The sequence below is a fragment of the Narcine bancroftii genome, chromosome 14, assembly GCF_036971445.1.
Source record: "Narcine bancroftii isolate sNarBan1 chromosome 14, sNarBan1.hap1, whole genome shotgun sequence".
In the NCBI taxonomy this organism is placed as follows: Eukaryota; Metazoa; Chordata; class Chondrichthyes; order Torpediniformes; family Narcinidae; genus Narcine; species Narcine bancroftii.
In genome coordinates, this window is record NC_091482.1 from 6,390,422 (window position 1) to 6,406,085 (window position 15,664).

General features: G+C 42.3%; 1 protein-coding gene across 1 annotated transcript in view; it reads right to left on the reverse strand.

The window, feature by feature from the left end:
* Nucleotides 1–9,259: 9,259 nt before the first annotated feature.
* The window catches only part of LOC138749587 (heparin cofactor 2-like), a 33,242-nt gene continuing 26,837 nt past the window's right edge, over nucleotides 9,260–15,664 (reverse strand). Inside the window, exons 3-4 of the mRNA XM_069911168.1 lie at nucleotides 12,881–13,028; nucleotides 9,260–10,974 (exon numbers count right to left, since the gene is read on the reverse strand). Coding sequence (XP_069767269.1) covers nucleotides 10,753–10,974; nucleotides 12,881–13,028 — 370 coding nt within the window. The 3' untranslated portion in view covers nucleotides 9,260–10,752. The remainder of the gene's footprint in view (nucleotides 10,975–12,880; nucleotides 13,029–15,664) is intronic.

Below are 15,664 nucleotides of genomic sequence, written 5' to 3' on the forward strand. Positions count from 1 at the left end.
AACAAAGATGTCTATACTTTGTGGTTTGGAAACAAAGATTGAGGGATAAAAATAGGTACAGAACATACTGAAGACATCATTGCATGAAATTAAATGTCATTCCTAAATTATAATGAAGGTTTTTCATTTCTTAATACACTGTCGAGAACTACCATAATCAGTTGGCTCAGAGGTATATTTCCAAAATATTAAAAATCTTTTGACTCAAAGCATCAACTACAGATAAATAGAATGGAATTTCTCTTGATCTTGTTTATTGATCAGTTTGTATGCCAGTTGACAAAGAAAGTTGATTGATTTAGAGCCATTGATCTTTATCTCTGAGTCCTTGGAAATAGAGAACAAAGCATAAAGTATTCTGAGAATGCAAATATTTTTAAAGATCATTGTTAGCTGCAACATTTAACAAAAAAGAAAATGATATAACATATTAATAAGTCTAATGTTCAAAGTAGCTATTATCTTCATTTATAATAAGCTACAGTCAACAAGGTAACGTTGAGGCTCTTCTCCATAATGAAACAGGGAATTGCCAAAGACACCAACGTAAATTATAGTGAAGGCCAATCTACCTGAAATTTATGCTACTGTAGAGTGATACCTTTCTTCCAGGAGGGAACATCGTCTGTTTAGAACATGGCGCAGAGGAATTTCATTAGTCAGAGGGTAGTAAATCTGTGGAATTATTTGCCACGAGCAGTTGTGGAGGCCAGATCAATGGGTATATTTAAGGCTGAGATTGACAAAGGTTACGGGGAAAAGGCCGGGCAGTGGGAAAATGGATCAACTCATGATTAAATGGTTGGATAGACATGATGGGCTGAATAGCCTATTTTTGCTCCTGGGTCTTATGGTCTAAGACTTTGAATAGTGAATTTTTTAAAATGCAGGAGATGCCAACGGGGTCATTTCCTTGCCCACTTGGTTGACATTTCAAAGGACGGTAATCACATCCTGTGAGACCAGAATCCTGGAGTGGTCAGACTGCGGATGATTTAGGACGTTTCTCTGCAGAATGTTTGTGAAAGGGTTGGGGTTTTACTCAGGATGGTTGCCAACACTCAGGCCAAGAAAAAACTCCAGAGGGTTGTTCATTCGGCCTGTGACATCACAGGCACCAGTCTTCACTCCATCAAGGATATCAAGGCAGTGTCTCAAGAAAGCAGACTCTGTCCTCCAGGATCCCCACCACCAAGGCCAGGCCCTCTTCACTCTGCTACCATCAGGAAAAAGACACAGGAGCCTGAAGACGAGCACTCAGCAGCACAAGGACAGCTTCTTCCCCGCTGCCATTAGATTCTTGAATGAGCAATGAACCACAGACACTCCTTACTTAGACATTTCATGCACTATTTTTATTTATTTTTGTAATGTGATTGATATGAATGTTTGCTCTTTCATGCTGCCGTAAAACAAATAATTTCATTACTCGTTCATGACAATAGATTCTGATTATGCACCTTAAGCCCATGTCTTCTGGTGACCTATTCCACCACTCTGGGCAAAAGACTCTGTGCGATCACCCAATCTATTCCTCATGATTTTCTATTCCTAAATATACTTACATTTCCTTCATGTCAAGTTATATCCTCTGGACCACTCTCCGAGGTTACTTTGAAGTAAAATCTGTATTTACATTATGCCTTCCATTTTGTGTTTTATATGCTGAAGTGAAATCAATTCTTAACTACCTACTTTCCAGACTGTCAAACTTAAGCTTCTCTAATCCTCTCTCACAGCTCATCCCCTTTTGGGAAATGTTTCACAGTTCCACTGCTGGATAAACCATCTCAGTTCACTACAACACTGGAGTTGTAATATGGAGTCGAGTTAATTCTGACTCTGAGGTAAACACAAGCTCCCAGAAGGAGTCAGGCTGGACTCTGTTTTTAAGTCACAGCTGTTTTATATCGGCCAAAACTAAAAAACATTTCACACAGTTGTCGTGTCAATGTGGCCTTGCAAGGATGACAAATTTATTGCTCTTCTGTTCAACTTTCCTATATATGTTTTACAGAAAAAATGCTTGAAACATTGGCAATATATCTTTATCTCTTACAGATGCTGCAAGATCGGCTGAGTTCCTCCAGCAATTTGTACAGTGTTCTTTTTGTAGCAAAGGTAAAGATACATCACCAACATTTCGGGTCTGAGCCCTTCATCAAGGCATGAGCAAAAAGCAGACAGGCTTCTGAATAAGATGATTGTGGGGAGGGGCAGGGGGAGGAGCACAGCTCCACAGGCAAGAAGTAATGTGGGAGAGAGGGCGCGAGAGAAAAATGCTGAGAAGTGATAGTTGGAGAGGGAAGGGGTGGAGAGCTGGAGGAAAGGAGATAAAGAGTTGGGGAAGAGAGGGGAGGGGCTTAACAGAGAACTTGATGTGAATGCCATCCAGATGGAATGCCCAGGCTCCAATTTTTAGGTGGCCTCAGTTTGGCAGTGCACAGGCATTGGATAGACATGTTGGCGCAGGAGTGGAGCATGGAATTGAAATGGGTGGCCACTGGGAGATCCCCGCCATTGTTGCGGACGGAGCAAAAGTGCTCAGTGAAGTGATCTCCCAGTCTGTGTCCAGTCTCTCTAATGTAGAGGAGTCCACAATGGGAACCCTAGATGCAGTAGATGACCCCTGCAGATTCACCAGTGATATATGGCCTCACTTATAATGACTATTTGAGGCCTTGAGTGGTGGGGCATTTCCTCTATGTGTGTCCTTATTTGGAAAATAGTTTAAGAATCAGCCATTAGGGATGACAGAAGTACACAGGGGAGTGAAGAAGGTATTTAGCACTCTTGCCTTCATCAGTCTGTGCACTGAGTATCAGAGCAGAACATTATCCTCTGTAAGACTTGGATGAAACCGCACTTCGAGTATTGTGCCCAGTTGAGATAATCCAGCTAAAGGAAAGATATCATTAAGCTGGAAAGGGTGCAGAAAAGAATCAAGAGAATGTTACTGGGACTGATAGACAAATTACGAGAGTCTGGATAGGCTGGGACTTTTCTCCCTAGAGCATTGGAGGTTGAGGGAGACCTTGTACAGATTGATAAAACCATGAAGTGCATCAATAAGTTTGACTTATTGACTTTTTCCCAGGGTAGGGATATCTAAATCTAGATGGAACAGAGTTCAGATGAAGGGGGGAAGATTAAAAAGGGGCCTGAGGGGCACTTTCTTCACAAAGAGGGTGGTGGGTATATGGAGCAAAGCTGCCAGAGGATGTGGTGGAGTAGAAGCAGATATGACTGTAACATTTAAACAGTGCCATAGAAAGGAAGCTTTAGAAGTGGGTTAAATGCAGACAAATAGATCTCACGTGGTTGGCATGGACAAGTCGGGCTGAAGGGCGTTTCCGTGCTGTAGAACTCTACGACTCGAGTGCTTTAAACTTCTCCTTCGGCAGTTTCCACTGATGAAACCAAAGTGGGAATGGTCAGCTCCTCCACAGAGCGGGTAGGGGGTGGCCGAAGGGGTCGTGTGATGTGGTGCACTCGTTCCGCCAGTTCAGCAGCACTTACCCAGGTTCCTGATGCCTTGCCTCAAGATTCTCAATACCATTCCAAATGCTCCTTCTTCACTTTGATTATCACCAAACACACTGCAGCCACTCACCACCAACCTCTCAAGGGAAATAGGATGAGCAGAAAACCCCACATTTAAACAGTGAATAGAGAACTTGCACCCCACTAGTCTGATGACGTTAGTAGTGGCTTTGTATCACCGTTTATTACCTGGACACGAACATGCCATTTACAGAGCCTCCTGATCCAGTTACTTCTTGTTTGAGTGCTTAATCGGTTCTTAATCAGCAGTGTGGTTTGCTTAGCAGGTAGCGCAATGCCCTTACAGCGCCAGCGACCCAGGTTCTAATCCGCCACTGTCCGTAAGGAGTTTGTACGCTCTCCCCGTGTCTGCGTGGGTTTCCTCTGGGTGCTCTGGTTCCTTCCCACCAGGCTCGTGGGCCAGAAGGGCCTGTAACTGCTGTATGTCTAAGTTTAAATTTATATCCTTTGCTGATCTTCAGCTGCATGTTTTATCTGTACTGCAGTCTCTATTCAGTATCAGAATTTACATTTAACCAGCTAAATCTTCCAATCTTTGCCAAGTCTCAATTCAGTACCCTGCAAAATGCTTTTGGTCTTTATTTGCTACATTGAAGACAGAATCTGCATTCCATTAAAGCTCATAATTAGTGTCGCAGATGTTTCACTTGGAGATTTACACCATTTTGACTCTGTAATGTTAAACCTTTGTGATCTGAGAAGCTGTAACCCAAGTAAAGATTTGCAGAAAAATGTGCATTAATTTTTCAGAATGATACAGAAGACAAATTATGGTTCACGTTTTGATGATAACGTAAGAGCAGGAGAAAAGTACTGAGCATTCGAGAAGTTTCCACCAGTGATGTAGCCGTTCTCAACCTTTTTTTGGTTACTCCCCCCCCCCCAGGACTCTGCTCAAAGTTCATGGCCCTCTTCCCTGTGAAACAGTCAAGTTTTGCGTTCTTCCGTACTTCTCTCCTACCCACTACATAAAAACATGAAAAATGTTTATGTTCTGCGAGGTGAAAACAAGGGTTTTACTTAAATTTGCTGTAGCACCCGGGTCACAGCAGATTCAACCCCGATCTCATGCTGAATTCCCTCCATTTTTGATCAATGAATTTTTAGATGATAAAACGCTATGTGTTTTTTAATTAATAGAGTGTTTCTGGTTCCACTGACCACAAGTTTCAGACTCATTGGTCTTTGGATGAACGAAATTTGATCTCAATTATCTCCTAATCCATCTACAAATTACCTTTCTATTTCCTGATGTTGCTGATCTAGTCCCAGGTATGGGAATCAGAATCAGAATCAGGATTTATTGTCATGAACAAGTCATGAAATTTGGTGTTTTGCAGCAGCGTCGTGGTGCCAACGTAAAAATAATAATAATATTGCACGAAAAGTAAGGCAGTGTTTGTGGTTCATTGATTATTCAGGAATCTGATGGCAGTGGGGAGAAGCTGTCCTTGTGCTGCTGAGTGCTTGTCTTTAGGCTCCTGTACCTTTTCCTGATGGTAGCAGAGTGAAGAGGGCATGGCCTGGGTAGTGGGAGTCTTTGAGGATGGAGGCTGGCTTTTTAAGACACCGCCTCATGTAGATGTCCTCAATGGAGTGAAGTCTGGTGCCTGTGATATCGTAGGCTGAGTTAACAACCCTCTGGAATTTATTCTTGTCCTGAGAGTTGGCGCCTCCATACCAGCCACTGGCATGTGGAGTCCAATTGGGTCCAATGTTCTCTCTCTCCCCTTTTAACCCAATATACCCTTTACTCTCCACACTCCTCTATAAACCTTCACTCAATTATACCACTTCTTCAATGATAACCAAACTGTGATGCACTTACAGTCACTGTGGTGACTGAACAACAGGCTTTATTCTACTTAATGTTTTCTGCTGTAGTTAGCTGCAACTCTGTGTGACTGACCTTGAGGGGCCGGATGTGGCTTATATCCCAGCGGATGATTGGCAGCCGACCAGGTGGGGCTTAATCCATTCAGGTCGGCTGATTGACAGCCAGCCAGGTGTGGTCTGTTCTCTGGTGATCTTCTTGCAGGTACACAGGTCTCCCCCTGCGGTAGGCAAGTGGCGTATCACCACACAAACTTCTCCAGCTTTCTCCAACTTCAGCAAACTAAAATCAACATCTCTTTAATTTGGGAATTCTTTCCCTAAACTTTTCTATCTCCTCATCCTTCACCCTGTAATTGTGTTTCAGACTTCTCACCTTGAAACCTCTTATGTGGTTTGGAGTCGCGTTTTATTGGGTGACATTTCTGACATGTCGGAATGCTTTGCTATGATAAAGCTACAATATGAATGTAAATTGTTCTACATCAAGCTGGTGATGGCAGCACTTCATTTTTGGTGCATTGGTTTTGATTGTCTTTTGTTGAAGAAGAAAGGAATTATCCAGTAGTCAAAATGATTAACCACATAAAATGCCTGCTTTTGGAGTCTTTGTTCTTCACTCTTAAAGTTATCACATCAGTTCAGGACATTTTCCAGTTGTAAAGCTATTACATTTGATGTCCTTTCCAAGAGACTGAACAAAAATCTGAACATCCAATTAACCAGTTCAATTGCACTATTTTAGACAGTGAAACCCCTGGTATGCGGCACCAGTGGGGATTGGTAGATGGCGGATAAGTGAATTTTAGGTCACTTGAGATTGTCTGTTGATTGATTGGCGAACTAATGGTGGAAATTTTAAACTTTTGTATTTTTTTCCTGTTTATTTTCCATGATTTTAAAACTTTTTAAGTTACAGGCCTTTTCAGCCCATGAGCCTGTACCACCCAATTATATCGTATTGACCTACAACCCCTGGTATCTTTTTGAACATTGGGAGCAGACACGGGGACAATGCACCCATTCCTTACAGACAGTGCAGGATTTGAACCCCAGTCCCAATTGCTGGCGCTGTAACAGCTTTGCACTAGCTGCTATGCTAACCGTGCTGCCTTTAAAATTATTTTTATATTAATTTATTTTGGATTGCAGTGTATATATTTTTTGCTAGTTGATTGAGTGCTGGTTGCATAAATTCGGATAACAGGGGTTTTACTGTATTCACACTAAGAACCTGCTAAGAGCTATAGATAGGTTAATTGAATGGACAAGAGTCTGTACAATGTTGGAAAACATGAGGTCATCACTTTGGAAAAAAATATAGTTGATTTGGCAGTTCCCACGTTACAAACATCCGACTTACGGACAACTCGTACTTATGAACGGACTACATGTGGCTTCTGCAGCTTGTCAGCTCAAGGAAGGAGATTGCTGTCTGCCATGGTTATTTATCCTTGTAACCATGCTTCCAAAGCGTAAATCCAATGCAAGGAAAGCTCTGTACAAACCTCCCTTGATGCCTACTTCAAGAAATTTGACTAACTGATGCTAAATAAAAACTGTACGTTGAACAACCCAAGAAACCTGTAAATTATTTATATATATATATTCATTTTGGATTGCTTTTTATATATGGCATGTGTGTGTGTGTGTGTGTGTGTGTGTGTGTGTGTGTGTGTGTGTGTGTGTGTGTGTGTGTGTGTGTGTGTGTGTGTGTGTGTGTGTGTGTGTGTGCGCGCGTGCGTGCGTGCATGTGTGCGTGCGCACTCCCCCCCGATGGTTTGAAGGTACACTGATTTGTTGCGTTGTATATGTATGTGTACAATCAGATGACTATAAACTTGCACGAGATATCTGCAGGAACGTTGTTTCCACTGGTAGGTGAGATGAAAACTGGGGGAAATAGCCTTAAGATTCAGTGGAGTAGATTTAAGATGGAGAGGAGTTACCATAGCAGTTAGCACTAAGCTATTACTCCGGCAGCAACCCAGATTCCAATCTGACACTGTAAGGAGTTTGTGTGGTCTCCCATATCTGCGTGGGTTTCCTTCGGATGCTCCTGCTTTCTCCCACCCTTCAAAACATATGGGGGTTGTAGTTTAATTGGGGTATTTTGGCAGCATGGGCCAGAGGGTGTATTAACATGCTGTATGTCTAAAATTAATTTTTTAATTAAAAATTTAATATTTAAAATTGCTTTTCCCAGCGAGTGATGAATCTGTGGAATTATCTGCTCAATGAACCATTAGAGGTTGTCTCATTCAGTATATTTAAGACACAGATAGATCTATGTTTGCATAGTAGGGGAATTAAGGATTATGGGGTAATGGGAGGTAGGTGGAGATGAGTCACATCAGCCATGATTTGGTTGAATAGCAGACCAGGCTCACAGGCCAGATGGCAGACTCCTTCCTCCTATTTCTTAATCTTCTCATACAAAAGTGAAGAAAAGTGAAATCTCAAACAAAAGTGGTATGGAGGTGCTAACACTCAAGACAGGAAAAAACTCCAAAGGGTTGCTAACTCGGCCTGCGACATCATGAGCACCAGACTTCACTCCATCGAGGACATCTACAAGAGACGGTGTTTTAAGAAAGCAGCCTCTATCCTCAAGGATCGCCAGCACCCAGACCATGCCCTCTTCACTCTGCTGCCATCAGAAAAAAGGTACAGGAGCCTGAAGATAAGCACTCAGCGGCTCAAGGACAGCTTCTTCTCCTCAGATTCCTGAATAATCAATGAACCACTGACACTTTGTCTTTTATTTTCTTTTTCCTGCTCTATTTTTATTATTTTGTAAGGTGGTTTTTATATCAATGTTTGCTCTCTGATGCTCCCGAAAAACAACAAATTTTGTGACATGTTCATGACACTAAATTCTGATTCTGTTAAAAATCTGAAATAAAACCAGAAAATACTGGAAACTAAGCCATCAGGACAATAGGCCCTTTAATAGAGAAAAAAAGGTGAATGTAAAGACAGAGATTCTCCGTCTTTCCATCGTTGCACTTGCCTCCATAAAAAGTCTGAAGATGGATGAACGACTGGAATACGCTCCAGTCCCATCCACCTAAGGGGGTAGACTTAAAGGTGGAGTGTAGTCGCTCCTCCTCCTCTGTAAAAGGAATGCCGCTGAACAACGCCTGCAAAGGGGAGGGCTGATGATGTCGCGATGACGCCGCCAGCCTGCGACCCAGGACCGTGAATTTAAAAAGACCCATAGATAATAGAGGTGAGTACGTTGCACTGGAGATCTGCCTGAGTCTTAAGACTGCTGGGACAGGTCTCCACTGGCGCTCTTACCTGCCCTTCGGTCGACATTGTTGAGTCTAGGCCGCTTACTCTTCTTGGTGCACAAGTTTTATGTCACGGTAGCGGGCAGCGCGACTGCACCACTTGCCTCACCTCCTTCAGCTCTGGAAGCCAACTCAGCTCTGCATAAAGGGACCGCGGCATCCGCCTTGAAGGTCGTCAGCATAAGAGGTAAATTCGCCTTGTTTTTAAACTTGAGACAGCTATGATGCGGGGTTTCAGCATAAAAAGGCCTGAAGCTATTGACAAGAGAAGTAATTAATCAGGTTGATGAACTCCAGTGGAAGGACAGAGATCATTAAGCCCTGCAGTCTGCTTTCAGTGGTGGAAAAGCAGTGCCTCCCGCCGACTTCAAGAGAAGTTCCCTGGAAGCTTAAGAAGTCTATAGTGAGAATATCTCCTCTTGAGGCATCAGCAGGAACCCTATTTAATGATTCTAGCTGACAGGAAAGCAGAAAGCATTTTTAAATGTTACATAGAGTACTATATAAAGATTGGAATAAATGCATGATTAGAAGCTGAAATATTTTAAAGTATTTTCAAATCCCATTTATTTTGAAATATTCATGGAAATAATTCATCATTCAGATAGGTAAATGTAATATTTTAGTGCAAGGTAGATTGCCAAGCAGTAAATATAGACCGGGACGCCTTAATAAAATCCCACACGAATCACATTTAACTAAGTAAATCACGAAAATCTATAGACACAATGCTTGATTTTCAGGGGAATGTGCAGTGGGAGTAATTTGTAAAAAGCTGCATCTATGTCAGTTCAAGTGATTTCAGCTTGATTGTGTGAAGGATGAAATCGTTGCAGTCTGCAAGAACACACCGGATCACTGAGAGTAACCACTGGGTGTCCGTGTGGTTATACAGGCATGAAGATCCTCACATCCCTGTAGTTGCAACAAGCAATGCCAGCAAACGCAAGAGGTGTCTGAGCTCAATGTCTGAGCTCAGTTATTATCAGCTCTGTCTCTGCACGTTTGCAATTTAATCTGTAACATTTAGCGTTTCCTGTATTTATTTACAATATATACAGACACAACCCACCCAACCTCTAGGAAAGGCAAAAATAGCCTCTAAAATTTTAAAAAAAAAGGTGTTTGATATCACCAGACAACAGATTTTGCTTCCTGAATACTTTTGGATGTATTTTGTGGATTTTGGGCTGCTGATCGTGAACCTTAAAGTTGTCCTATCACATTCCGTTTTTTAGATACAATCTATTTTTGTGATTTCCTGACATATTTGAAGTGCCACATTTCATTGAAAATTCATTTTCTGCATTTTCACTTGGACGTCTTCCCTGCTGATCCTGGTGCAGTCGGTGACGAACACGGTGAAAGGTTTCACCAGGACATAGCGACCATGGAAAAGCGGCATCAGGGCAACTGGAATCCATCAATGCCGGCCGACTATCGTTTGACACTGACACAAGAGGAACCAGATGCTGAGTACAAACGAAAAGTCAGCGGCAAAACATTTTTAGGTCGGTTGAACTAACGCATTATGCAATTAAACATGCAAAATTCAATAAAAGGTAATTTAATGTTTCTCTAACTTCCTACATGATACAGCAAATCTGAAATTACATTTGTCTTTAGCTTGAAGTTGTCAATCACTGTGTCCAAATTTATTTTTCAGGAAGCAAACCTTATTGAAAAAAAATTGTTGTCCAGTTTTTGAAGGCACTCAAATAGATGTACATAAACAGAGAATTAGTATTTAAACAGAGCGTTCAGAAAGATGAGGCAGCATAATTAATCACCAGTATTGTCCCTGCTGAGGTTCAATTTTAAGACCCCTCCCTGTTCTCAACCATTCCGGTGTTGATGTGGCAGGGTACTAACCTACAGATTTAACAGTTAATAGGCCTTTAAAAAAAAGCTTCAAGGCTGCTTCAACCTGGACATTAAAACGAAACACGGGCACTAAGAAAGATTGAAAAGTGAACATTTAAGCTGGAGAGTGATTAATTTTGGAAACTTCCCACGCTCTCTGTTTGATATGGCTATGTGCCTCGACTCCTCCGGGAATTTACACTATGCCACTGATGCGGCCTCCTTTTAATTGGTTTAAAGGGTTCACCACTCTCCCCATGAACAGCAGCGATCTGGTGTGATGCTCAAAGATGAGGAACAGGAAAGGACGATCAGCCATGAATTTAGCCTGAGTGGAAAGAGGCATGAACCCAGAAAGGGAGACAGTAGCTGCTTCACTCCCTTCTTCGTCCACGTTCAGGGCAACATGTTGCTTCAGCTGAGGAAAAAGGGGGAGAAAAAAACAAAATTGAATCATTTGTCATCATGTGAAAAACTTTGCAGGGTAAAATACTCCTGAGCGTAAAGCCCTCCAAAAGGTCGTAGACACAGTCCAGGACATCACAGGCAAAACCCTCCCCACCATTGAGAACATCTCCAGGGAAAACTGCAGTCAAAGGGCAGCAGCGATCATCAAGGATCCCCACCACCCAGCCCATCCTCTGTTCTCACTGCTGCCATCAGGAAAGAGGTGCAGGTGCCACAAGACTCGTTCCCACCAGATTCAGGAACAGCCGCTCCCCCTCCACCATCAGACTTCTCAGCCACAAACTCACTCAGGGACTCATTAGGGACTCTGACTTGAGCAGTTTTTTTGATTTTTTTTCACTCTGTATTCCGTGGTCAGTTTGTTTACATTTCTTTATTCATTTACGTGTGTACATTGAGTCCAGATTTTTTGCACCACCATAAAGTGGTCATTCTGCCTCACCCACGGGAATTGCCTCTGACAATAAATCTGAAATTTGAAATGATGTTGAAAAGTTAATGTCTGCTTCCACCGCTACTCCTAGCAGCCTGTTCTAGTCACATCCACTCTCCATATATAAAATGTGCCCCCGACATCTCCTTTAAACTTACCGTCCCTAATAACCTTATATCAGGTCTCCGACATTGCCAAGAAACCAAGCCAAGTTTGTTCAATCTGTCCCCATCAATCATACCCTCAAATCCTGGTAAACTTCTTCTGTATCCTTTCCAAAGCCCATAATGGGATGACCAGAATTGCACAATTCCCCAAGTTCAGCTGGACCGAAGGGCGGCACAGCTGGGGAAGAACTCAGTAATGTAGGCAAAGGCTACAAAGATCTCCCAATACATTGCTGCAACTTTAAGGCCAAGCCATCTTTGGAATGCACAGTTATGGACACTCCCAGGATATGTCTCACCTGTAAAAAGTATTGAATAGGAATCCTGTCAACCCACGTGTCCTGACATTTAAATCACCCTGTGATTACAAATGGGACTCATTGAACTAGGATGGCTAATGATGAAGGCTACTCCTCGGGGGAGTTCATTCAAAGGGTGGACAAATCTATACAATTGAACCCACCTAAGTCAGGAATGTGCTTGAATGGAATGTCATAGCATATTTTTACCATTGTATTTCTTTAGAAAGTAATTCATCATCCCTTATGTTTCCATAAAATATCACTAGTCCAAAACATCTCACACAGAAACCTCCAATTGCAGAGAGAAACTCACCACTTAATGGACGGACCCATATCATTGAAGCAAATCTGCTAACTCCTGGGATGCTTATTTCATTTGGAGATACAGCACCTTAACAGACCCTTCTGGTCCATGAGCTTGCACTGCCCAAATGCCCCAATTAACCTACAACCCTGTCTGTTTTAAAAGGTGGGAGGAAACCCACGCAGACACGGGGAGAACGTACAGACTCCATACATACAGGGCCAGATTGGAATCCAGGTTGCACTAACTGCTACTAGAAGACATCGCCTCAAGTTTCAGGGAAGTGGATTTAAGATGAAGACGAGGAGGAACTCCCAGAGGATGGCGAATCTATGGAATTCACTGCCCATTGAAGCAGTGGAAGCTCCCTCAGTAAATATATTTAAGACAAGGCTGGATAGATTTCTACATAGTAAGGGCATTAATGGATATGAGGAAAAGGCCTAACATCAGATCAGCCATGATCACATTGAATGGTGTAGCAGGCTCAATGGCCAACTCCTGCTCTTATGCTACACTAACCGTGTCGCCCATGAATTGCAACTAGTGGTTGGGTTCTCGAACAGACAGATCACCAACTTTTCAGCAAATTATCTGCACCGTGTTAGCTTTGCCAGAATAAAAGTTGAAACCGCAACTGAACCACTCACCGTGCTGATGTGCAGGTTTCCCTGTTTGCAAGCACCAGACAAATCTGCGTTGTTCTGGAAGAGATCCGTCACACCCAGGTCTTGAAACATTTCAATTAAATCATAGTCACCTTGTAGCGTGAACTTTGGAATGTAGACCTCTCTTGTCCTGTTATGTAGTAGACATAAATTATTCAGATTGCAAACTTGTTGGATTTATGCATTTTATAACATACATGATTTAAAGAAAAGTCTGCACCCTGAGGTTTTAATTTATTCTTGGACCTTTCATTTTTAATATTCTCTTTTTTTTGATTCTTCTATCAATCTTATTCATATTGTTAATGTTCTCACCCACATTCCCCATTTCAAAGTCTCTGGGCGAAACTCCAAAGCACCAGGTTGCCTCAAATCATTGCAGCAGATGTACGTCTTAGCAATGATCGAGGCGAACTATATTTCAACAATTCCTAATCTGGCCCCAATAGGCATGTCTGGATCACCATTAAAAACCAAGCTAATTGTTCCTCCACACCCCACCCCACCCCCAACCCTGTTCCTGACACAATGGGGCTGTTTGGATGGGGTGGGGGTGAGGAGGGGGGGGGAATCTCCCTGTTTGCAGAAATCTGGCAACTCAGCAGAGAACTGAAATCGAAACAACTTCCTCAGTTTGTCAGATCTGTGATTCTCTTCAGGAGTTGTCATTATTTTATATTTTCCTTTTCAAACCAAATGTAATTTGTGTGCTTTGTCCCTCCTAATCACCTGTCACAAAGGTAGAGGGAAGAACAGCCAACTAATTTCACATCCAGGAATGCAGAAATTACAAAGGAACATCTAGTAATTACAATTAGTAGAAAGCTGTAGGCCAGCAATGTAACTGTGTGTTATGCTTCCATACATTGTCCAATTGCAGCCTGAAACCTTGATATACAATATTAACTATCTCTACACATACAGTTCCAGAACTTGCAATTTGTATTACATTAGCTGTGGACGCTAACACCAATACAATTAATTCAATTGTCACTTATTTAAAATAAATAAAATGTGTCCCTGGATATTGTGTCACTGGCAAAGCTGCCAATTATTCCCATCTCTAGTTGCCTTGCCAGTGTCACCAATCAATGTCACCCAAACCAAGGGGCTGATTGTTGACTTCAAGAAAGGAAAACCAGACGTATACATTCCAGGGATCATTGGGGATCAAAGGTGGAGAGGGAGTCACTATCCCGGCGGGTCTTTCCTGTGCCCAAAACACTAATGACATCGTGAAGAAAGCACGTCAGTGCCTCTACTTCCTCAGGAGTTTGCGGAGGTTTGGTCTGGAAAATATCTACAGATGTGTGGTAGAAAGTGTGCTGACCGGATGCATGACGGGCTGGTATGGGAACACCAATATCCTTGAGCATAAAGCCTTGCAGAAGGTAATGGACACAGCCTAGGACATTTCAGGTAACACTCTCCCCACCATTGAGAACATCTACAGGGAACGCTGCCATCAGAGAGTAGGAGCAGCCATCAAGGATCCACACCACCCAGCACACGCTCTGTTCTTGGTGCCACAAGACTTGCACCTCCAGGTTCAGGAACAGCTGATACCCCTCCACCATCAGACTCCTCAACAACAAACTCAAGCCAGGATTCATTTAAGGACTTACTTCTGCACCTTTTTTTTTCCTATCTCTGTATTGCACAGTCAATTTATTTACATTTCTTTATTTGTTAACATATGTACGTTGTGTACAGTTTTTTTTGACACTGTTAATAACTGGTATTTCTGCCTCACCCACAGGAAAAAGAATCTTAGAGTTGTATGTGATGTCATGTATGTACTCTGACAATAAATCTGTAATCTGAAGATGGGGAGGGAAGCTGCTTTCTTGCAGCATTCCAAGCCTTGAGGAGTTCCTGCAGTGTTAAAGGGGATGGATATGGTTGACCGTTCTCCTGGTCACTGAGCTCCAAAACATCATTGCTGCTGCCTGCCTAATTGGAGAAGGAGGGTACAGGGGTGGGTGTGTTGAGGTGTTGCCATTCATCCTCGTGGTACATACATGGCCCAAAGTGCCCTACTGATGGAATGAATCCAGCCAAAGGGAACTTATTAAATGAACTGATTTAAAACTTGGGCGACTTTTCAAAAGAGAAATCCAGCACCTTTGCCTAATGTATGAGCTTTTTGATGCAAGAAAAATGCCTAATGTTCCAAATTTTGTTACCAACTTGGATTGAAAGCTAGATGTCTCCAATAAGCCAGTGAATGAATAATTCCCAAGATAGTAAGTTAAAAATTGTGTATTTCAGAAATCCTATTTTCAGATTGATAAAAGTCACTTGTTTTCTGTCCCCCTTTTCAGGATGCAACTTTAATGAGATGGTTCCTACATTTCGGATTCTAAACAGCATACATGGTGAGTAATCCCACCTTTGATGTTATACGAGAAGATTTCAGGAACCAGGCTGTAGAATTATACTATAAATAAACTAAAAGACTTTCATACCTCACCGTGTCTCTCAGGAATATCTCCTTCCATCATGCATTGAGTTATTAGTTTGCAATGAGGGCAAATATCACTGAGCAAAATGACTGCGGTAACTCCTCATTAGGAAGTAATCAGTGCATGTTGAACGATACTAGATACTCTGGTGCAAGGAAATTAACTGTGAAGAATTGTTATGCCAGTATTTTATGAAAATTAGCATGTTCCGCAACTTGGAAATTGGCTTCCCCAAAGGTGTGGCAAACTTAGGGACCCTCACAGGTTAAAATTCAAGAAACCCTCCTCCCATTACTGGGCA